This window comes from Saccoglossus kowalevskii, chromosome 11 (genome assembly GCF_978046115.1).
Source record: "Saccoglossus kowalevskii chromosome 11, keSacKowa6.1, whole genome shotgun sequence".
NCBI classification, from domain to species: Eukaryota; Metazoa; Hemichordata; class Enteropneusta; family Harrimaniidae; genus Saccoglossus; species Saccoglossus kowalevskii.
The window spans coordinates 3,207,280-3,232,100 of NC_140651.1; the positions used below are offsets into that span (position 1 = coordinate 3,207,280).

General features: G+C 37.3%; 3 protein-coding genes across 3 annotated transcripts in view; 1 reads left to right on the forward strand and 2 right to left on the reverse strand.

Annotated features, from left to right (window-relative positions):
* LOC146735869 (uncharacterized) overlaps positions 1-24,821 on the forward strand; it is a 75,159-nt gene that overhangs the window by 41,128 nt on the left and 9,210 nt on the right. The window contains exon 14 of the mRNA XM_085505573.1: positions 3,050-3,136. Coding sequence (XP_085361699.1) covers positions 3,050-3,136 — 87 coding nt within the window. The remainder of the gene's footprint in view (positions 1-3,049; positions 3,137-24,821) is intronic.
* Positions 4,869-6,493, reverse strand: LOC146735871 (uncharacterized). The gene is made up of 4 exons (XM_085505542.1): positions 6,153-6,493; positions 5,840-6,039; positions 5,362-5,730; positions 4,869-5,243 (listed from the first exon to the last, which is right to left on the reverse strand). Exons 1-4 carry the CDS (start codon positions 6,475-6,477, stop codon positions 4,869-4,871), a joined length of 1,269 nt encoding a protein of 422 aa, XP_085361668.1. The 5' UTR covers positions 6,478-6,493.
* LOC100374672 (uncharacterized) lies at positions 6,681-7,752 on the reverse strand. The gene is made up of 4 exons (XM_002733094.4): positions 7,612-7,752; positions 7,334-7,482; positions 7,013-7,213; positions 6,681-6,884 (listed from the first exon to the last, which is right to left on the reverse strand). The coding sequence occupies exons 1-4, from the start codon at positions 7,748-7,750 to the stop codon at positions 6,681-6,683; spliced, it is 693 nt and encodes a 230-aa protein (XP_002733140.3). The 5' UTR covers positions 7,751-7,752.

Sequence of the window (24,821 nt, forward strand, 5' to 3'; positions counted from 1 at the left end):
AGTTATTTTGTAGACTCGGATGGGCTTCTTGCCAAGAATCAAATCCCAGGGTGTGACTCGTAATCGGTCGTCATCCCTCGCCTCACTAACTCAGTGGGCACAAAAGATCGTCAGAAACGGATTCTACATGTATGTCCTGTCTGAGCTCTGAGCTGGTACTACGATCGCAAGTTGGTGTCTCAAGGCAGTAAGAAGCACATGTTTGTGCTAAACAAACGGGTTTGTACAACCCGAATAGTTTGTCATATCCAATTCCATATTTCTGACAAGCTTTGACTGATTGATTTCAAGTACTAATCATTACATTACAATGCAACTTTGTACATAGGTGCTCTAGGAATATGTACAGACCTGAATAATTAATAATTTACTTTTCAGCTTTCCAACACTTTTTTTTCGGCTTAATCATCACATTATAATGATGCATTATAATGATTATAATGATGCATTGTACATGTGCGCACTGAAACAATGCACAGACCTGAATTTATGCATAATAATTCATTAATTTGCATAATAACTTATTTGGTTCGTTGGGTTAATCCAAAGACATGATTAGTTTATTGTTTATCTAATTATTATTAGCCCATTTCTGATTTTTCAAAAAATCAGATTTGAATTGAATTTGTCAGAGGTGCTCTGGAATTAGATTATGAACCACAGATGTAAGCTTAAATTTATGAAATTTGATAGTGTGGATCTCATTGTTTTCATGTTGTGCATCTCAAATAGAAGACAGATGTTAGTAGCCAGGCTTCTTGTTTGAAGGGCTAATCTTAAATTTTGAATTAACTTAATGTTTTTCCAATGCTCTTGGCACACAGTTTTAATTAGTTTTCTTTGATCGCTTTCTGTCTTCATCTATTTCTTTGACATACTTGACCTAAAATTTGATAGAGCATTGTAAACAGCAGAGCTCTATCAAGAGATAGACTGCTTGTTAGTTCTCGTTCAGATGCAGTCTGAAAACGAGGACTTATGGATTGACCTATTTATGCATGTCTGGACCTATATCTTAGACAAACCTGGACCAATTAAATTCAAACTTCACACGTACATCATGCATTATGCATATCAATTTCTTTCACAATCTGATTCAAGATGGCCAAATGAATGCGGTGGCCATTTTTATGCTAAAAAATAAAGAATCAAGCATTTTTGGCATTCCGGAACCAAATCTTGGTCATTTATGGATGTATTGTGTTCAAACTCGGTACATACTTGAGACATGGCTGTCTGGTGCATGTCATTTTGTTTTTCAGATCAAATTCAAAATGGCTGACTGGCAGACATCTTGTTTTAATAAATGCAGTTCTTGGGTCATATCTCTGACATTCTTTGACCAATTATGTTCAGATTTTTAGCTCCGCTGTCGACTTTGTCGAGTGGAGCTTATCATATGAGTGATTGTCCGTCATCATCCGTCGTCGTCCGTGTCAATGTTTTACTTTTTCGACTTCTTCTTGAAAACTACTAGCCTGAATGCTTTGATACTTGGTGTATATGTACCTTGGGTAGACCTCTCTGAGGTTTGTTCATTTCATCTTTATATCTTCAATTCTCTAATTTTGGTGAATATTTTGTCATTTTTGGTAAAAAGTGATATTTTCGACTTCTTGTTAAAAACCGCAAGTCCAATTGCTTTGATACTACATATATAGGTACTACATGTGGACCTCTCTCAGATTTGTTCATTTCGTGATGATATCTTCAATTCTCTAATTTTGGTGATTATTTTTGTCATTTTTGGTAAAAAGTGATATTTTCGACTTCTTGTTAAAAACCGCAAGTCCGATTGCTTTGATATTACATATATAGGTACTACATGTGGACCACTCTCAGATTTGTTCATTTTGTGATGATATCTTCAATTCTCTGATTTTGGTGAATATTTTTGTAATTTTTGGTAAAAAGTGATATTTTCGACTTCTTCTTAAAAACCAAAAGTTCAATTGCTTTGATATTACATATATAGGTACTACATGTAGACCTTTCTCAGATTTGTTCATTTCATAATGATATCTTTAATTCTCTAATTTTGGTGAATATTTTTGTCATTTTTGGTAGAAAGTGATATTTTTGACTTCTTGTTAAAAACTGTAAGTCAGATTGCTTTGATACTATACATATTGTTCATTTTCTAATGATGTCTTCAGTTCTTTAATTGAAATGTGCATTGCTAACAGCGGAGCTATCTCAGCCGATAGGCTGCTTGTATATATTCATTATACATAATTTCATAGATATATGTTGGCCTTTTGTTTTTGATTCCCGTTTTAATTGAGTTCATATCGCAACTATATTAAAAGTTAATCCCATGAAGTCCTCGGAGCATATAGAAATGTGAGTATGTGTGTGTGTGTGTGTGTGTGTGTGTCTGTCTGTCCATTCCACTGATATCTCAAGAACCATATGTTGGTTTTTAATGAAACTTGGTTTTATAGATGCTCTAAGCTAATGTGCAGATTTGATTAGGTTTTGCTTGAAATCCAATTTTAATTACCTGGTTTGCATGTTAATTAGCTAATTATTAGCTGTTACATGACTGCTCCACTGATACATGTATCTAGACAAACATTCATTGGATTTTGATGAAACTTGGGTTATAAATGCTCTAGAACAATCCAACCTGATTAATTGTAGGTAAAAATGTGTGCATATTAATCAACTAATTTGCATAATTAGTTAATTTTTGGCATTTACACTGATATCATAAGTACTAATTATCCCATTTCAATGAATCTTGGTACATAGATGTTCTATGCGACAATGCACAGACCTGATTAGTTTTGGGTTTAATGGCAAGAAAATTATTTTTTATATGCATGCCAGTTTGTTTTTTGTTTAAATGAAATTTCCTTGATAACCTTGGGCTTTCTATATTATGTAGTCCCCAAATGCCAATGTGAGGACAATTGATTTGAGTTCTCTCTCTTCATTTGCATTTGCAAAACATGTCTGGACTATTGTTATTTTACGCCGTCTGTTGAAGGACAGTAATTCAAGTAATTGACAAAATGTTTATTCTTACGTTGTTTTTTTTGCACAGATAATGACGAGGGCTTTCCAGAATGGATACACTGGTATTGTATCATTACTAGTAGAAAATAGTTTCGATAAAGATGTCCGTGATATTGTAAGTTTCTAATTCAAGTCATCAGTTCATTATTACAGTGCATGTCTTCAATAATATTTGTTATTGTTTTATCACTGAAATTACTAAACAAAACACAAATTTGCATGCTTTTAATATTGAACTGCATGTCCAGCTGAATCCATTCCTGCTGTGAGTCCTAATTTCTTGCAATACTGTGACTGAGAATTGGCATTGGTCATGTGAACATAGTAAATACCACAGTCAATGCAGACACATTTATGTGGTAATATTAGCCTATGAACCATTCCCATAGATATGATAATGTCCTATTGGAAGTACTGACCCTTACACTATTAACAATCTACATGTAATCAACAATTTATAATAATGCTATTTCCCCCGATACAGTTCTCGCGGAAGCTTTGGCTTCACTTCAGCTTCACCTTCGCTTCAGCATCGCATCATTATGGCATTGTTATGGCTTCAGCATCGCATCGATGTCGCGACATTAAAAAGTTAGGCAGTTATCGCTTCGCTTCACTGTGGCCTCATTATGGCGACAATGTGGCATCAGCATCGCTTCATCAAACAAAGAAGTACAGAACTCATTTCGCCCAACCTCTAGCCCGCTTCCGCTTTTCAATCACTCGCTTTTGTGATCGCTTGTTGAATTTCCGACTGTGCAAAAATTCGGACTACTAACAATTTTCTGGTTTTCATAGATCACGGTTACTGGTTTAGTAACCGTGCATAGATGTTGAACAACCGTCAAAAGTTCAAATATTTTTTGTTTTAACTATCTATAAGATTCCCAGTCAATTCGTCCCAATTCACATTCGTCCCACAAGTCGATTCGTCCCAATTCACATTCGTCCCACAAGTCGATTCGTCCCAATTCACATTCGTCCCACAAGTCGATTCGTCCCAGCACCACCATACTTATTTGTATATTGTAATGAAACAACCTCAACCTACTGATCTACGGTTTAAATTGAGATATGCTCACAAACATCGCCTCCAATATTGTTTCACCGAGCTTGTAGGTCAATTCGTTGTGTCGTCACAAGAAGCGCTGTCCGAAGCACAGACTGTGTTGAAAGAATGCCGGCCTGCAGCGTCAATAGGGTCATTCGCGCCCATAGTGTAATAGTTTATGTTAAATATATAAAGACGGGAAATCCGAGCTTGATTTTATTGTTCACATCTAAGTGACGATTTGAATAGGCACTGAAGGTAAGAACCGTTGAAACGACGTCTTTATATGTAGACGCACCTAGGAAAGTGTGCTAATGGGATGTCACATGCCGGTGCAAACCATAAAAGGATTACTTGAGGTTGATTTGAGACAATAGTTTATTTATTAACACAACACAGACAAAATATTGAAGTCACTAAAACTTGTACAAGACAGTAAATAACAGTAAAAGATACATTTACAAATTACAAAGATTCACTGTCCATTAACATACGGAAATACATTACAATACATCTACAATTATACTATGGGGTTCTGCGGTTAAATTTTTTGTGAAATGTTTAAAAAGATTGTGGGTAATGGTCAACTAATTCTTCAAAAAAGTGATACCGACACGTGTATTAACCTTTGATTGTCACTGTGTTATTATAATTAGATCGTGAATCGTACGGTATTATATGGTATTTGTGTTTCAATGAATTTTAAAACAGTTTGTTCAAGGCTTTCCGGTTTTATTGGATATTATCGATTCGTTTCAAAGTCAATTCATCCCAAATATGTACTTATCGTTCCAAGTCAGTTGGTGACTGGTGCATTGCCGTATAATGAAGCCGCTGTTCGGAGAAGTTTATCGGCTGAAATTTCGTTGTCTTTAAATTCTCCCCACGCTTTGAATATTTTTGCTTCTACCTCCACATATTTTTTTTTCTGATGTCTTTGTAGTTTCTTCTCTGATACCAATTTCGCTTGAATTGTGATGTACGTGGCCTCTTTGTGTAGAAGTGACACAAGCAGATAGAATGGTAAATTGGCTTTCTTTCCTCGTTTGTTCAAACGCGAGTGCCAGCCCTCCAAATCATTGTTAGTTCTTACAGTTTGAAGGTAACAATTCCATGTGGAGGGAGGCATCACAGATGAACGAATCCATTGTCGATCAACGTAATTGAATACCTGTGAAAGAGATTGGAAATATTTATTAATAGATGAACATAGGATCGGCTATACTGTGAATGTAATTATTAACAATTCTATATACTAGCTGGATATATTGTATTGTATTTATTCTCACCTCTTTAAGTTTGTCCGTGGTGGCTTTCTCCTTGAGCTTCTCAAACATATCGAGGATTAGTTCTTCTGGTAGGTATGGCAGTGCAAGCACCTGTCTTAACAATTTGTAAGTAGCATCCTTTTTCATGTAGCTCTGGTGGAGCCCAACTGCTTGAACTTTGCGGTATAAAGCCTGTCTCCAGTGGAAAGAACAACCTTTTATTTTGACTCCATCAAACACATCCCTGGCTGCCTTCCATATTGCCTCTTCATAGTCGGCCATAATTTCTTTTAATAAGATGTCCGCCGGCAATAATTCTTTGACTGCTCTCATGACAGCCTTATAGTCTGATTTGCTTTTGCCCGACATGAGTGCAAAGCATAGAGGAATCTACAAAAGATAACAAATAGGAGAAGTGTGAATATACATACATGTATAGCGTTGTGACATTTATGGTCAATGTCAAACACATGTGTGCTAGGTTTTGATGCAAGATGACACGAATCTGTTTAGTTACTTCGTCTTTTTTCATAAAACAAGGAATACTGACTAGCTGGGTGAACGGCGCCTTCACCAGTTTAAAAGTTCCATCGATGTACCATCTTTTACCCCTTGCCAAAAAATCTAATTGCTGTTGCGTTGCAAATACAAAATGACGTTTCCCGGAGTTCCTCCTCACGACATCTTTGTGGATGAAATCTGTAAAGCATAAGAAAAATGAGTAAGTGGTCTTCGTGATTAAGCACTATTAAAATGTATATTTATATATAATAATGTGAATCGTTGTTTTATGACAAGTTTGTGTATATTACCTGGCGGAAGGAAATCCTCGTTTATTTCGAAATCCATGAGATGTGATGGCTCGTCTGGGCGCATCTTCTGTCTGAATCTATTTGTAGTTCTTGTTAGATAATCAAACGACGGTAATGTTGGCACTGGTTCTTCTCCTACGAATTCTCTAATTGCATCCTCCACAATTTCGCCCGCTGGTTCAAACACTTTTTCTGAAACGTTGGATTTGATACTCGAATATACCTTTGCCTCAGTTGCTTGACCGGGAAGTCCTGGGTGAAGGTGGTCGTGTGCACCACGTTTAAAATCTCCTCCTCGCTGAACCACTGATGCCAAACAATACATTTGTTTATTTCGCTTAGGACAACTATAAATAAGAAAAAAAGAATTATAGTTAGCCGACATAATCACTATATTATAATAGTATTAAACTTGGCTCACAAATATATTTTATAACTTACGTCCACATTATTCCTTTGTTTGTCTTTCTTTTCATTGTGTATGTGTAACCACTAGAGTCTATATAGCTTTGGTTTCATTCTTTTTGTTTAACCTTCAACAATAGCATACGTGACGGGTGCATCAGTGCAGTCTGATATGTCGGATTTGATTGGTGACTCTCCAATTGACAACTCTTCTACACGTTCAACGTTATCCATTGCATAATTATTCGCATACAGAGATATGTTGACTGGTCCATGTTGTTGGGGCGAGCTTACATTTGTCAGTCTTGTGGACTCGAGTACTTCATTCTGCAAAAAATATGATTATAAGTTGGTTATATGTGGTATATGTGAACACTATTGTTATAGTGTCAGATATATCCATACAATGTTGTAAACGGTGGTAATAAAGTTAACAATTTAAATAATACACTTACATCATTAGTATATGCGATTGGTACATCGGCATAGTCAGACCTGTATGATTCAGTGGGCGGGTCTCCCGTTGACAGTTCATTCACAGGCTCAACGTTACCGACTGCGTAGTTATCCGCATCTACATGTATGGATACCATCATTGGTTCATGATGTTGGGGCGAACTAGTATTTGTTAGTCTTGTAGACTCCATTACTTCATTCTGCAAAAAAATGAGATGGTTATATGTGGTGGTTGGAACACGTCTGTTACAGTGTTAGATATATCAATACAACATAGTAGACAGAAAAGAAAATTAACAATTTAAAAATAGTACACTTACATCATCTCCTGAATTGCTTGTTGGCGATGCAATCATCGATCTCTCGTCATTATCGGGCTGTGGTATTTCAGATATCATGCAAGGAGTGCATTTCCAATCAAAACTGGTACCTTGTCTCATAGCTTCTGAGTAAAAAGCTGCTGTAATGCCTAGAATAAAGCATAAATATATACAATAACCAAAAATTACATATATACATTCAAATATACATTCACATGTAACTGATATACTAGTATACAAGACTAGAACTGATATGAGGAGACAATAACAAAACTTACCAGTTGCACACTTTCGATGTTGCCAGCGACCACAATCGCACTCCATCGCTTGTTGCCTAGCTGTAACTTCCTGCCCACATTTGACACATGGACATTTAATAATCACAGGACGACGTGTTCTTTGGTGTCTAGTATTCATCTTGTCAAGTATAGCAACCTGTGAAATGGACTAGATACAAGTAGTGCAGTACCGTCCAATAATAATATATAAAAACAGTGATGCAGTAATGCGATATCCTATAAATAATGTGGAATTGAAAATTTAGTACAGTAATATACTGAGATCAAAACACTGTAATTATAAATAAATAGAATAAAAAACCGGTGCAGAGATATAAAAGTATTCTTGATAGATATGCTCTTGATAGAGTAATGTACGGCTGGTCAGTTGCGTTGCGAGGCTCTCTTGTCGATAAATCGATCAAAGTGATGACTCTGTTCCCTACAGAGGGTTATTTTATCCGTTCTGATATGCTAATACAGCATATCAGTTTGCATAATAGTAACCACTCACAAGAAATGAAATATTCACACCTCTGTAAACAATAGATTTTACGTGGCCAATAAGACGAACTGATGGGACGGCACTGGTTGGTTCGGGGAACAATTCCTGTGATACATATGTACCATCGTATTGAATATTTCTGTAACTAGCAATCTTTTTTCTCTCATTGTTATTTTTAATAAAACATCTCCTGTGTCATTAGTGTCAATTAAGTGTATGTTGATAAGTTTTAGATCAATTCCATATAACATCGTAACAGTCTAACATCCAAGCTGAGGAGATTTTTTCACAAAGTAACTTTAATCGATATGGCTTTCATACTTAAACATGGCAAAGGTGTCACCCATTTTATAAGGTTTACTAGCGCTACATGGATAAAACTTCAACCTGTTTATATAATAATAATAATAATAATTTCATTTATTACACCATAATGAAAGTTAACAAATCATTTAGGCTGTTATGTAATAAATTTAAAAGTTAAAGAAAATTAAGATAAATCCAGTTTAAAATGGCAAATTAGCCTGAGATAGTGTGGTGATATACAATTATGTATGATAAGTACATGTCTATGTGTCATGTTTCTTGAAACAAAGTTTTAAGCATTTAGTCACATGCTTAATTAATTTATGTTCTTTTGTATTAATAACAGTTTTGAATTTGTTTATAATGTTTTCTGATTGAAAAGTGGGGAGTACATTTGTGAATTCTGTATAAAGTATTTCTCTTTCAGTATTATAAAAATCACACCCTGTTACAAAATGTATTTCATCTTCAATTTCTGATGAAGTGCATTTTTTACAGATTCTTTTTTCTGCTGGTATTTTCGGCCTTTTATGTCTGCCAACTTCAATTTGAAGTTTATGGCAGCTCAATCTCAAGTGTGACATTACTTTGATGTCTTCTCTATTATGTAATAAATGCAGATAGGGTGATGTACTGATATCATTTTTAAGGAGGCTCTATGTTCTAAGCTTAGAATCTGTTCTATTAATATCACTAATCCATGAATCTGTGTAGTGGTTCTTAGTTTTCTCTAAGAATGACTTTTGATATGGTAATAGGGTCTATATTGTAAATGTCCCTAATTTTGTGTATGCCTTCAATCCACGAGTCTTTATAACAATGTTGTTCAAGTTCCCTAACTGCATGGTATGTGTAACTGATAGGACCATTGTTCCTAATACTTTGGTAATATTTAACAGATTGTAGCTGTATTTGAGATTAATGGTAATCTCCCGAGTTCAAGTCTACAACCAATTGTGCTTGTTCTATTGTTGACATTTAGAATGTGTCTACAGTATTTTATGTGGTATTTTTCAGTTTCAGTTTTGTCCCACTTGTCTGGTTTAATTGTTATTCCCCATATTTCAGATGCATAGAGAAGTATTGGCAGTTGGACTGTTTCAAATAGTTTTGTCTTAAGCTTAACGTTGTTTGTATTGTTCTTGTAAATGTTTGATAGCATATACTCTGTTTTCCTTGCTTTATCCGAGAGTCTGTCCATGGTGTTGATTAAGGATCCATTTGAGCTAAAAGTTGCACCCAGGTACGTGAATTTGTCAGTTTTGTCCATTGTAGTGTCACCATATCTGAATGATGATACATCTGTTTTGTGGCTGTTTTTTGAGAATATTAGAATTTTTGATTTCATCGTGTTCACATCCAGTCCCCATTTATTGGTGTATTTGTCAATTATAATACAAGACATGACGTCCTATTGTGTATACTCATCAAATATCTTCACTGACGCATTCCAGGTGCTTATCATATACATTAACACATATCGGCGGCCTATTTATTCATGCACGTTACATCCAATTCGTGGTAATTGACGACAAACGTAAAGGGAACTTCGAGTAATCAAGGATGGAGGTCCATTTCTGCGTATCCAAGTTGTAATATCAAAATAACAATAACTATTCTACATTGCATGTATGGTGTATTTATATTTATTCAATAATAACTCGTGCGTTGCAAGTGAGACATAGTATAGTATAGTATATTTTATTTGACACAAAATAATGCATGGAAAATACATCTACATCATCTATGCGATCCGCTCCGCTAGGATTGCTCTTAAATCGCGATTTCCAGTGTTTTCACGCATTAATTCTTCAGTGATTCTTTTGGCTTGGTCGATTTCGCTTCACCATAGTTATTAGGAAAAAATTATTGGGCCACCGTTGCCATAGTAACAGCCAAAAATGTTGTTTTTTGGATAGCTACGCGCCAAATGTATCACCTCCAACACAACACCTCAGACATAGCTAATTCTACTCAGCTTGAGTGTGGGCATAAATTTACTGTTTTTTATGTCTATTTTCATTTGCGAGATAATTTCACCAGCAACGGTTTTTAACTCCTGTGATTTTGTACATACTTGACAGGCAGGTCATACCTTCACTAATTGTGAACACTTTCGCCCTAAATTTATTACCTCCTACCAGTCTTGTAATAGCAGTGTTCAAATGATCATGCTTTTTCATTTTGGCTGCGTTGCAAACCGGTAAGAGATCACCGTTACTCGAGTACTCGACTGACCGACTAAAGACGAGAGTTGATGCGTATTTCGTTGTGTGTGTCTATTTGACTGTAAGGTTTAAGTGACTTTCCGATCCCGTACCTCAAGGGGACGCGATAGAGAGACAAGACGATAATTCCCCTATCACAATAGTTTCAATGTACTTGGTGATGAATACTCGCATGTAACTTTTAAACACCCCACCATTCGCTACTTCTCACTAACATGTTATTGTCAAAGGTGTGTTTGATTGATCTTGCTGAATTATTAGCTGTACGTTCACGCGTTGACTGTCAATCATGACATCGAACATCATAGTAAATAGTTGTTACTTGCACACTTTAACAGGTAATATTAATAATGTATTGTTTACGTGATGAATATTCGGATGTAACTTTGCTTGTAACTTTCATATTTATTTTATTCTCATGTTCGAATATATCTGAGAACTTTGGTGTTATTTGTTTTAATATGACATTTTGTTAACTTATAAATAATTACATACTCCAAGGACGTGAACGATAAGATATAAGATGTATATGTTGCCGAAACGTCCATGGAAGTTCAGTGCACGTAAGATAGTAGGGGAAGAGAGGACAACTTTTAATCCAGATTTAACTCTGACTTCTGTTTCAAGTCTTATAGTTTACTTTTCCTTTCAATCCGTCATCGCGACCATTTATTTACTCAAGAAAACGGGTCTGACTCCCGATTTTTAGATCTGAGTAGACGACGATCTGTCATAAAAAATACAAAACAATTATACACTATAATCTTGTAATATGAATATATCCCGATTTTTAGATCTGAGTAGACTGAAGTTCGACGATCAACGTACTGCAAAATGTGATACAATAAACAGCCGGGATTCAGCCTACTGTCGCCTCCGATGTATGCTGCTAAGCCTTCATATTCTTAGTAGTATATTTGTAATAAGACAAGTAAAAGATTGCAGTTTTTATTATTACCTTGCCCGTACCATCAAAGATGGAAGGGAAAGGTATATTAAGGGGAAAATTTTGTCCGGCGTTGTCGTCGTCGTCGTCGTTGTCGTCGTCGTCGTTAATAATTGTTATTGTGTGCATAATAACTTTACTAATTCTATTCCAAACTTTATCAAACTTGGTCACCTTATTCATCAGTATAAAGTCTTCCCTGAGTTTGAACAACAGATGTCCTGTATGAAAATATCATGCAAAAATTGAGAAAATCTGATAAAATATTTTGACTGTTTCTACTTGACTGATCACTGGTGATACACATCAAAGGTCACTGATCTCAGTGGAAATATGCATTGTTGTATGTGTTCAATGAAGCAAATGATTTATCTTGTAATAATATCCTTGGTAATGTATCTCAGAATCCCATACTGGGTTTCAAAACCAACTCATGGAGAGATTGCACAGTCTGATACACATTTGCAAACCTACCAATAAAATCTTTACAGAAAACAAGATGTCAGAAAATCAATATACCGGTAAGCACTGCTATGAACTGGGTGCCAAACTTTGATCAAGATCTGAAGCTAATAGAAAATCTGTTTAGTCAAAAGTTATCAAATCAAAAACAATACATAAAAAATACATTAAAAGCAAAACATTTCATCCACATTTTAAAAAGAAAATTATTCCAAAATATATGTATTCTGTATTTGACAAACAGTTCATTCGACAAATGAAAACTCACAGGAATATGTTTCAGCTATTAGAACAGAATGATAGAGTTTTTATAATACTAGTTTAAAAACGCACTTCAGAGATTGCAGTGTTTGAAGATGAAGTTTCTCAGGAGGCAACAGTACTGTTGACTTCTCATGCTAGCTTTATTTTATTCAAATCCATAAAATCACAAGTTTTTCGACATTTGTTGGCAACTTCCGCGCTAAAAATGGTTGAAAATGTGGGTGTGTTTCTCTCGCAAAGTCCCGTTGATAATACGGACAAATATGGTCCTGTGACCCAGGTCGTGCTCCGATCAGGTGACTTTCAGCAAATCAATGATGTTGTAACAAAGCATATTTGACGCTAATTGAAGGGTCGTCGTACCGTCCAATCTCCAGGGTCGATTCACTGTGCTGTGACAGGCTTCACAATCATTCACTGAAAAACATCGGTATATTTTGACAAACGGCTGGGATTTGACCTCAGTTCAAAAAAAGAAAAACTGGGCTGAGATACAAATCAGTTTTGCAAGTTGGGAAATAAGGTAAACCAGATTGGGGGTCGATGATATTCAGTATCGAAGGACTTCCGTGTGTATAATGAGTTTCAAATTGTTCGACTGGTCACCAAATATTTACGGCTACAACTAAATGAACACTTTTTTTCTGAAGCCCAATAAATTATTTCTGCATGTCAAGTGCTATTCGATTTTTTACCAGGCCTGTGGCTCGTTTTTATTCGAAAATATTTTTTGTGAGAATACTTTACTCAGGTCACTTAATTTTGAAAATTGGATGTACAATTTTACCAGACCGACGCCACCACAACCATCCAATCATAGTTGGAAATGTACGCACTTGTTTTGGAACTTTGTATCAAGATGGCAGGCGACAACGCCGATGCACCAGGCGGCGTACGTGTGTTTTGCATGTATTAGTAGTCCGGGCATGGGATCGGACTTGACTAAAACTAAACGAAACACAGAAAAATACCACCAAAACGAGGAATCTGAATCTGTTCTCTTATCAGCAAATAAAATGAACGAAAATAAGGTAATTTTATAACAAGAACAGTTTCATTTCGTATAGCAAATTGTGTTGTTTCCGAACGACGATTGCAAAGTGTGATTTATCACGATTTTCCTTGCTGTCAATATGACACTCGTCACCTTGCAGATTGCAATGTACTTCACATAGTTTTTGGTACCCAATACTCGCCACATTAAATAATTAAACAAGATATCTGTTTAAAATTTCATTTTAATCTTGGTCATATTATTTTATTCCCCTTACCGCTTTGAATTTCAAATAGATTACATATCGAACTTCTGTACATGTGTTTTTCTCTACTGCCTTTCCATGTGAAAATAATGAGGTCATACTCATGTCACAATACTTTGAAGCTGATGCCATGTTGATGCCATGAGACTGCGAAGCTGAGGCCACGATGATGCCACAAAATAAGAGAGGCGAACACAGCTTCAATTTTCAATGACGTGAAGCTGATGCGACAATGAAGCCATGCGTAGGCGACAATGATGCCACAAAAGCCAAAGCTTCCGCGAGAACTGTACTGTACTTACTACTTAGCACCCTGGCTGGCACATGGGGCTGTCGCTAGGGTCCTCCAGGAGTTCCGGTCTGCTGTCTTCTGTCTTGCAGTCGCCCATATGACGCCTAGGTCTCGAAGCTCCTCAGACACTTTGTTTGGAAGGTGTCCAATTTCTTGGAGATCCTCTGGGTCATCTTCACAGTCACTTGGGTGCTGAAAATCAATAAATGCTAATTTTCAATAAAAATCATCCGCTATACGTATATAAATATTTATATACGTATAGCGGATGATTTTTTTTTTGAAAATTAGTATTTATTGATTTTCAGCCCCCAAGTGACTGTGGTCATCTTCCAAGACTCGCACCCATAAAGCAGCACACTCAAGACATTATTTCTGAAGATCCATAGCTGAGTGATGTGGCTCAGTTTTCTGGACCTTCAGGCACTCCAGAGCATTCCAAATACTTGGTTGGCCTTGGACACCTTGGCATCGACATCTTCCTCACTGTCTCCATTAGCAGACATCTTTTTGCCCAAGTAGATGAACTTAGATACCTCTTCCACTAGTTAGTTGTTGACGGTGAGTGGCTGGATGTTTTTTGGATTTATCTTCATGAGTTTCGTCTTTGGGATGTTGATGCAGAGTTCCAACTTTCCTGCAATTGTTGTGATTGTGATAACTTCGTATCTATATTTAGTAGGCTAGATGTTCTTTTGTTAGTGGTCACATGACCACCTTTGAGTTTGTAATGGTGGCAAAGCTTGCCAAGTTGTAGTCTGCAGTTCCACAGAATAAAACTGATTTAACGTGTTAATTGCCGTTTTTCCTGTGTGGATCTTTGCGGTGGTGGATAGGCAAACACTCGGTTACTACATAAATGGTGACGAGGATAACAGGAATGACCTTAAGGTGAAAAATCGAAAAAAAATTTCCACGGACGGTTGTTGTACTGCAGACTGTGTGTCAAAAAGGCCAAGCTGTGTGCTTCGTAAATTTGATGGTTACTGCATTTTCTGTGTGAAATACTACAACAGGAGGTATCGGACTTCGTGACCTTATAACTACAACTCTGTGTGAGTTAAAATAGTAAGTGAGTATCTAAGAATTATTCACGTGAACTTCCGTTGCTAAAACGATATACCTAATTACGTATTCAGAATGGCGCTAATCGGAAACGTTAGCGAATTCAACCTAGAACTTGAATCATGGACGGAATACAGTGAAAGATTGGAACATTATTTCGTAGCTAACAAAATAGTAGAGCCAGATGTGAAGAGATCTGTGTTAATTGCCATAATAGGTCCTAAGGCGTACAAACTTTTGCGAAATTTGTGCAAACCAAAAGAACCAGGCAAGTTATCGTTCACCGAGTTGTGCAAGCTGTTAACCAAGCATCACGACCCAAAACCGTCAGAAACTGTTGCACGACTGAAATTTCACAAACGCAACCGACGAAATGGTGAAAGTATAGCTGATTATGTGGCTTCCTTGAAATCGTTAACAGAACACTGTAATTTTAACTCTCTGTCTGAAGAACCCCAGGATCAGATGCTACGTGATCAATTAATAGTTGGTATTAATGATGAGCGCATACAATCTAAACTGCTGTCCATTGAGCCAAAAACAGGAGAAATTTTGTCATTCAAAAGAGTTTATGAAGTGGCAATAGCTGCAGAATGCGCAAAGAAAGATGTGTCCGATATGAAGGACTCCCCTACCATACATAAAACCTATACAACAATAGCAAAACCATGTTGGAGGTGTGATGGTAATCACCAACCATACAACTGTACCTATAAGGACAAGACTTGCTACAATTGTCAACAGAAAGGACATATTTCGCGTAAGTGCAGGAATGAAAAGCGTCCAAATCAAGAAGCAGACACTACAAAAACATTTCGTGGGAGAGGTCGTGGACGAAGCTATACTGGCAGCAGAAAACAAGTCAAGTCAACAACTAAAAGTGGTAGTACTCACCAAGTTGAAAACATTGACAATGAGGTTTTGGAGGGAAATGATTTTGATGAAGATGACTATTATAGTTTTAATGAGATCAATTATTGTGAAGGAAATCTCAATAGAGCTAATCTGGGTAGAGTTGATCCTTTTATGTGTAAAATGAATATTGAAGGTCAATCAGTTGATTTAGAAATTGATACAGGTGCAAGCTTTACTTTGTTAAATGCACAGGAATTTAAAAAATTATATGTAGATTTAACCCTGAATTAAGGCAGGGGTTGCAGAAAGTTGATGTAATTTTAAAGACTTACACTGGTGAAACACTGGATGTCGATGGTGTCGTTAAGGTGGAGGTTGATTATAATGGTCAACACTTCACATTACCGGTGATTGTTGTATCAGGTACAGGGCAGAATTTGCTAGGTAGAAATTGGCTTCAAATTATTCAGTTAGACTGGAAAAAATTGGTACACCAAGTCAAGGTAGAGTTTAGTGATCATGATAGTTACTTGCATAGAGTAAAACAGAAGTACATTTATAATGATGTTTTTACACCAGGTTTGGGTAGTTATAATGGAGATAGTGCCAAGATTTATGTAAAGAGTGATGTGAAACCTAAATTTTTTAAGGCACGTCCCTTAGCTTTTGCGCTGAGAGAAGCCACTGATTCAGAGTTAGACAGGCTTGTAGAGAATGGTACTCTCACACCAGTACAGAATTCTGAGTGGGCAACACCTATTGTTGTAGTGTCATAACCATCTGGGGGTGTTCGCATTTGTGGGGATTATAAAGTTACTATTAATCCGGTAGCTGAATCTTACACATTCCCATTACCCAAAATTGATAGCTTACTTGCAAATTTGGCTGGTGGTAAAACCTTTACAAAATTGGATTTGAATAATGCCTATCAGCAAATGCTGCTGGAAGATGACTCCAAGAAATATTGTGTCATCAACACTCATCGTGGTTTGTTCATGTATAATAGAGTTCCTTATGGAGTGAAAATGGCTCCCGGAATTTTTCAACGACATATGTATAATTTGTTAAGAGATATACCACATGTTACTGTATATATAGATGATATACTCATTACAGCTGTCTCTGATCAAGAGCACAAAGAAAACCTTGAGAAAATTTTGAAAAGATTGCATGATAAGGGTCTTAAGATTAAGTTTGATAAATGTTATTTTTTAAACCAAGTGTAACCTATTTGGGTCATGAGATAGACTCAACGGGTATCCATCCTTCTAAGGATAAGGTTAGGGCTTTTGTGGATGCACCAAGACCAACTGACGTCCACACATTGAAGTCTTTCTTCGGTGGAATCAATTTTTATGGGAAATTCCTAAAGAATTTGTCCTCAGTGTTGGCGCCCTTATATAAATTACTACGTAAGGGTGTGTCATGGCATTGGTCGCAGCCACAAGAGCAATCATTTAAAAATGCTAAGAAATTACTGATTTCAAGTGGTGTTCTTGTACACTATGACCCATATAAACATATTGTATTGTCATGTGATGCTTCGCCTTATGGCATTGGTGCGGTTTTAGCACATCGAAATGATGATGGTTCTGAGCATCCTATTGCTTTTGCCTCTAGAACCTTGAATGATGCTGAAAAAAACTATGCTCAGATTGATAGAGAGAGTTTAGCTATCATGTTTGGAGTTAAACATTTTCATAATTATGTTTTTGGATTACATTTTACATTGGTCACTGACCATAAGCCTTTAGTTTCATTGTTTCATGAACACAAAGCCTTGCCTAGTATGGCCAGTGCTAGAGTGCAGCGTTGGGCAATTGCTCTTGCAGCGTACGATTATAATTTGGAATTCCGTAGAGGCCTAGATAATGGTAATGCTGATGCATTGAGTAGGTTACCATTGCCTAATAAACCAAAATTCACCACGTTCAATTACCTACCATAGACTCCGGTCAGTCAAAATGACTATTTTGAACTGTAGGCATTAATCAGCGATTTTAAATTCATTTGACCAACCCCTTTTAACAAATGACAGCACTCTGGAATGAAATGGATCACTAGCTGTCCATTTTCTAATATGATCAGCGCTAATGGGTTGGCCTGACAAGTGCTCTAGCAATAAAATTGTATCTGTAGGTACTGGTACAGATTTAGGCGAGGGTTCTCCGAACCCGCCTATTCACATAGTTCATACCCATCATAGACTCCACTCAGTCAAAATGACTATTTTGAACTGTAGGCATTAATCAGCGATTCTGCCGGTGACGGAGAGGTAGAATCCAGGTCAGGGGAAGCCCCATGACCTCAAGATTCTTTTACCCCTTACATCACAAACCCACGTGACAGAGGCCACCTGGCAGCTCCACAGGTAGCCGTCCTTCACTCTTAATTTCTCTCCGCCTCGAGTGTAGATGAAATCTAGCGAGCTCTGCTGGATCGCCTGCTTTTTTCCTGTCCGGATATATAGCTTGGGTTGTTGCCGCTGCTCGGCATCTGACATGGTAGCTGGTAGGATAAGTTTTACTTGTCTTTTTTACCCTCGTGTCGTTTTCCCCTTTGTGTGTAGTATTTTTCACAGCAAAGAAATCAAAATCCGGCGCCACTTTGTAACCAGTTGGTTTTCATGGCGGCACCTTTTACAACTGTAATTCGTTTCCCTCATGCAAGTCGTCTTTTATTTTCAATGTTTTTAGCAATATATAGATGTAATGACAGCACCAGGGCTCGCTGCCGTTTTCTTTCCGGTCTCCTCGTGTTTCGAGTCGATCGTGCAGTGGTTATATTCAGAAGTTACCAACATAGAACCCGCATCCGAGATACTTTATCGTAGCTACGTGCGGGTTTCGGGGTTTTTGCGTGAAAGCGTCTTTTTTCACTGGAGTTCTGAGGCCTGAGATTTTCTTTCAGAGCCATCAAAATCGCTGAGACTGACCGCGTCGCAGCAAGGTCGCGCGTCCAGTAAACAAATCGGTTAAAGTGAGTTGCGTGTTTGGCATGAGTGGAAAGTCCTCGCGCTCGGCTACCGGTACTTCATGTACCAGGACGTCGAGTAAGAGGCCCGACGGTGGAGGTACCAATATTTTTCTCGGTCTCCCCCGCTGATCGGAGGGCATCCTCACAGTCAGTTTTTTCAGGGGTGTTTTTACCCAATTTTACCGGCTGCAGCGAGGCTGTGCCCCTGAAGGCTTTCCTCCTATGGGGCCCGTTGCGGGTCTCTTTGTGGACCCTTCCTCGCACTCAGTTTTTTTCTGAGCTGGCTGCCAACGTCCTGGTCAGGGCGAACAGGGATCCCATCAACACAGCCTACGACTAGAAATGGCGAGCGTACACCGATTGGTGTAGTGGAAGAGAGATTGATCCATACCATCCCTCTGTTGAATAGGTTGCTGACTCTTCGTCCATTTGTTTGACGAAATGGGCTTGTCCTATTCAGGGATCGTTGGCTTTAGGTCAGCCTTGTCACCCACCATTGAGAATTCTCCGGGGACAAGGCTAGCAGGTTGTCCTACTATTAAGGAGACTGTTTACTGCTGTCTATAATCAGAGGTTTGGACCCCGAACAAGAGAGCCACCCATTTGGGACTTGTCAGTTGTGTTGTCCGCTCTAAGCAGGACCGCCCTTTGTGCCTCTCCAATTAGCACCACTCAAATATTTGATGTGGAAAACAGTCTTCCTACTAGCCTGTGCCTCAGGTAGGCATCGGACTGAACTAGGGGCCCTGTCCTTCTCAGACCGGTGTGCCACCTTTATGGGAAATCAAGTCATGCTAAAGACACAAATCTGGTTCCTCGCCATTAATCAAATCCCAGGACACGATCCACAACAATTGTCATCCCCCGGCTGGCAACATTGCCGCCCCGGAGGATGGAGCTTCCCCTGACCTAGATTTGTCTTTCCGTCATTGGCTGAATCACAGAATAATGCCTATAGTCTACGGAGTTTATGGTGAGTACAAAATGTATGAACTATGTGAATAGGCGGGTTGAAAACCCTCTGCCTAAGTCAGCAACTTAGCTGACACGGTTGTTGTTTTGGTGTTCCGAACAATATGGCGATGATAGTAAACATTTAATACAAACTGATGGTATATCATAATGACAATAATGAACTCCCCACAGTACCATATTGAGTTGATTCTATTTACTTAATTTAAAAACACTCAAAATGGATAGAATAATGAGATTGTAAGAGAATAGAATAAAAGATTTATGCGTGACACTTGAAATCTATACCACCAGAATGCACTGGCACATTTCCCAAAATGAGCATTGTGCGCCCCCTAGTTGTGCCATCATTCAGAGCTGTCTTCTGCGCCCCTCATTCTGCACCATTGAGAAAATTCATACTGTGACCCATTCTGGGTTCAAAAAGAAGTTACAGCAATGATTTTCAAACCTGTTTATCAACTCAATCAGGATAAAAATACAAAATATTGGAAACAAACCATTCCGCTCTCTTAATTCGCGTACAAACTATTTTTTTCAGGACACAATCCAGATCAATTTTTACGAAGTTTAAACAATGTTTCCATTCTTGTTCTATTAATTTTACAGTTTTTTTTTATTGAAATTGCCCTCTAGTTGGGCTGTCATTCTGCGCCATCGAAATGCAGTACAATGTTTTATATATGACGCTATTCTCAAAGACGGACTGAAAAGGAAGTCAATAGAAGACAAAAGATTTTTTTCATTAGCGAGGGGTACAGAAGTGTTCATTATCTATTCTCGTTTGTGATTGGCACAGGCAATATTCAAGGCATTGTGAAGTAGCTCCATCTTTGAGATTCTTGGTCTAACGCTACTTGTTTGAAACAATGTTTCACTTCATTGTACTCATTTCACCAGCCATTTCCTTTTGATTTCATCATCAGATGCCAACAAAATCCAACTTCATCACACTTGCGTGTCTTTGCACTGTCTAGTATTTTACAAAAACAGACGAGCTCATGTAATTTGCATGGTTTCATACCTCTTACTATTTTGTTAGTCCCTGTTCGGACACAGTCCGAAAACAGGGACTTATGTTTTGACCTTTGTGCATCCGTCCGTCCGTTCATGCGTGCGTGCGTGCGTCCGTCCGTCCGTCCAGACCTGTATCTTAGACATATCTGGACCAATCTTAATAAAACTTCACACATACATAATATTATACATATGTACATCAAAATGGCCAAATGGCAGCCATTTTTGTGCTAAAAAATCATCAAAAATCAAGCATTTCTGGCATTCCAGAACTGGATCTTATTAGCGTTTATGGATGGATTTTGTTCAAACTTGGTACATACATTGGTCATTATAGGACCTTGATGCATGTCATTTTATTTTTCAGATCGGATTCAAAATGGCCAACTGGCGGCCATTTTGTTTTAGTGAATACCATTTCTCTGACATGCTTTCACTGATTAAGTTCAAATTTTATATATTCAATATAAATCATGTTTGATGTATTCAAAATGGTCGATCGGTGGCTATTTTGTTTTAATTAAACTGTTCCAGAGCAATACATTGTATTTCTCAGTACTCGCTGACTGAATGTTAAAAAATCATCATAATCGAGCATCAGCTTCTGGATCCATATCTCTGACATGTTTATGTTCCAACTATGTTACTATAAACAAAACTATATATCTTAAATTTAATAACTAACTAGGACTGTGCCATACATGGCTTGTTAATCCAAGTATTGTACTACATTGTGATCAGCCAGAAGTGAATTTGATTCAAACTGAAGTTATATTTTTTAGTCTTATCTATTCCCTTTTTGTTTTACACAAAGATACTTAATTTTGCTGATGATGAGAATAGTGGAGTTGTATCTCAGATTGTTTACATTCTGAAATTTCTAATTAAAAAAGGCTGCCGTAAAGATTACTGTGACCGGGTAGTTATGTTAATGAGTGACATAGAACATGGAGTAGCACGCAGTTACTTGCTCTCAACAGCAATCACTTTCTACACGGAGTAAGACGGCTTAAGTCCCGCAATACACAAATTATTTCACGGTTAAATGCAGTACGACTTAATAACATCATTCGTAAACTTTAATTATGACTGGGCGAAGCACAAGAGGTTCAAGAAAGAAATCCGGTAAGCAAGGCGACATTGTCAGCATGGACGATTACGTAACTACAATGGAGAGGAATGAAGACGACACTAGTGCAGGTGGGCAGAAAAGCACATTTGAACAATTCGTGCGTCAGACAATGCTGCGTTTAGAAAAGAAAATTGACGATTTTGCAAACGAGCAACATGCGCAATTAGAACGAGTCAACTTGGTTGAAAATAGATGTAAGGATTTAGAAAAGGCCTTGGAATTTAATGAAGAATCGGTGAAATGCACGACTGACCAAGTTAATGCCTTATTGGAGAGAGTACAGCGATTAGAGGAACAACACCAACAAAGTTTGGCTACTATATCGGAATTACAAGACGAGCTTCTTAAAGGTGAGAGATATTCAAGATCGTACAATTTGCATTTCGGTGGTATTAGGGAAAATCAACATGAAAATTGTGTGAACGTAATTACTGAGTTACTAAAGGATCACTTTCAAATTAGTGAGCCTGCAATTGAAAATGCACATCGCGTTGGCAGTACAGGTGGTTCGAAGCCTCGTCATATCATTGCTAAATTTGTACTTAGACCTCAGAAGTTTAAAGTGAAGAAAATGTCTCGCAAAGCCTTGGAGGGAACGCAAATTTTCGCCGTTGATGACTTGTGCAAAGCGGACTATGTGAAAAAGAAAGCCCTACGGCCGATTATGTTAGAAGCATATAATCGCGGTGACAAGCCAGTATTCAAAAACGGAACTTTATATATTAATGGTAGGGAATATAAAAGTTAAAATATTGTTTTTTGCCTTTTGTAATTATCATATTGTGAGTTGTATTTTGAGTATGTCACAGTTACAAATATCCCAAACATGTCTTTTATTTAATATGCAAATCAATTCCCGTTGACGAAATGCTAATTAGCTGTTTTGAGAGCATTCGCTTCATTGCTGTTATCTTTTCATTGTTCGGTTCTATGCACCTGTTTTTTTTTTCTTTTGATATTTTCTTGCATTGTTTTACTGGGCCTCCAGTCTGTGTTTTGAAAGCCCGTTCGTGGCGACTGGATGCATTATATTTGTGATAGAGGTAGACAAATCGAAAGATTTGCAAGCAGATGTAAGCTTTTTTGTTCGTACGTTTTGTTGTTTTTGTCTTTCGTCTATTTTATAGTCATATTTATATGTTTTATGTACTGTAGTTTATTTTTAATTATGTTATTTGCACTGTTTTGTATAAGAGACTACAAGTTATCTCATGGTACCAAAAATTAAAATTGTGACGTTAAACGTCAATGGTATAAGAAATCTCGTCAAAAGAAAGAAAGTATGGAATTGGCTAAATAGAAAACAAGTGAATATTATTTTCCTCCAGGAGACCCATAGTTTCTCCACAGATCAGTATAGTTGGTCGTCGCAACTTAGAGGTCAGGGTTTCTTTTCACATGGTACTAATAGTAGTATAGTAGTATTACTGTTATTCGTGATATAGACTTTGATGTTAAAAACACTGTCATCAACCCCGATGGTCATTTTGTTCTTATACATACGTTAATTGAAAATAGCCCTTTCTTGTTGCTTAATATTTACGCCCCAAATGACGAAAAGTCACACTGTTCTTTTCTGGAACATATTCAGTCGTGTATCGACAACTTAGATTATGATCCCGACACTCAGATTATCATTGGGGGCGATTTTAATTTTACATACGATATTAACATTGACCGTCAGGGAGGCAACCCCCATACTTGGGTTAAATCTAAGAAATCATTTTCAAATTTGCTAGAAAAACATGACTTGGTAGATATATGGCGTATCCGCAATATGGATACTCGACGTTTTACTTGGAGGAGAGGTGGGACCACACCTATTGCCAGTAGGATTGATTATTTTCTTATATCTGACCACATACAAAACATTGTTGACTCTGTCGACTTCAGCCCAGTTTCATTTAGCAACCATTCGGCTGTTGCCCTTGTTTTAGATCCACATGATTCACCACGTGGACCTTCCTTTTGGAAATTCAACTGCAGTCTTTTAGATGACAACAATTATCATAACCAATTTAGCGAACGTTTTGTTGAATGGGAAAAAAATTATAGTAACATAGGTGATAAGGGGCTTCTTTGGGATCTCTTGAAGTATGAAATACGCAAATTTACTATATTCAATATACATGTAGTAAACAAAAAGCACGACAACGTCGTTCAAAAATCGAAGAATTGGAACATAAATTGAATGATCTTGATATTTTATGTGGCTTGAATCCCACCTCTAAAAATATTGAATATTTAAACGACATTAAAGCGGAACTTGATTCACTGTATGATTATGCTGTAAAGGGTTTAATTGTTCGGTCAAGGGCCCAATGGGTGGAAGAGGGAGAGAAGAGCACAAAGTTTTTTCTGGGACTGGAAAAACGAAATCAACATAGATCTCATATAACGAGAATTATAGGCTCCGACAATAATTTAAAACAATCTAAATCTGAAATTTTGGCCGAATTGAAAAAATATTATGCCACCCTTTACAGTTCAAATCACACAAATACAACTTTGGACGTAAATTCCTTTTCGGGGTTAACCATACCAAAACTTTCGAATGATGAAATGAGTGAGTGTGAAGGTCATATTTCACTCGGGGAGGCGCACCGTTCCCTGTTGTCCATGTCAAAAGGCAGGACACCTGGAAACGATGGTCTCCCAGTAGAATTTTATATTGCTTTTTGGTCTATTATTAGTTCTTATGTACTTAATTCCATTAACTATGCCTATGACCATGGCTGTCTGTCAAACTCCCAGCGCCAGAGTATAATCACTTTGATCGAGAAAAAGGGTAAAGACAAACAATATATTAAAAATTGGCGGCCAATATCGCTAATCAATGTAGATGCTAAAATTGGTTCTCTTTGTATTGCAAAGCGGATGGAAAAGTTTTTACCAAAACTTATTCACTATACACAATCAGCTTTCGTTAAG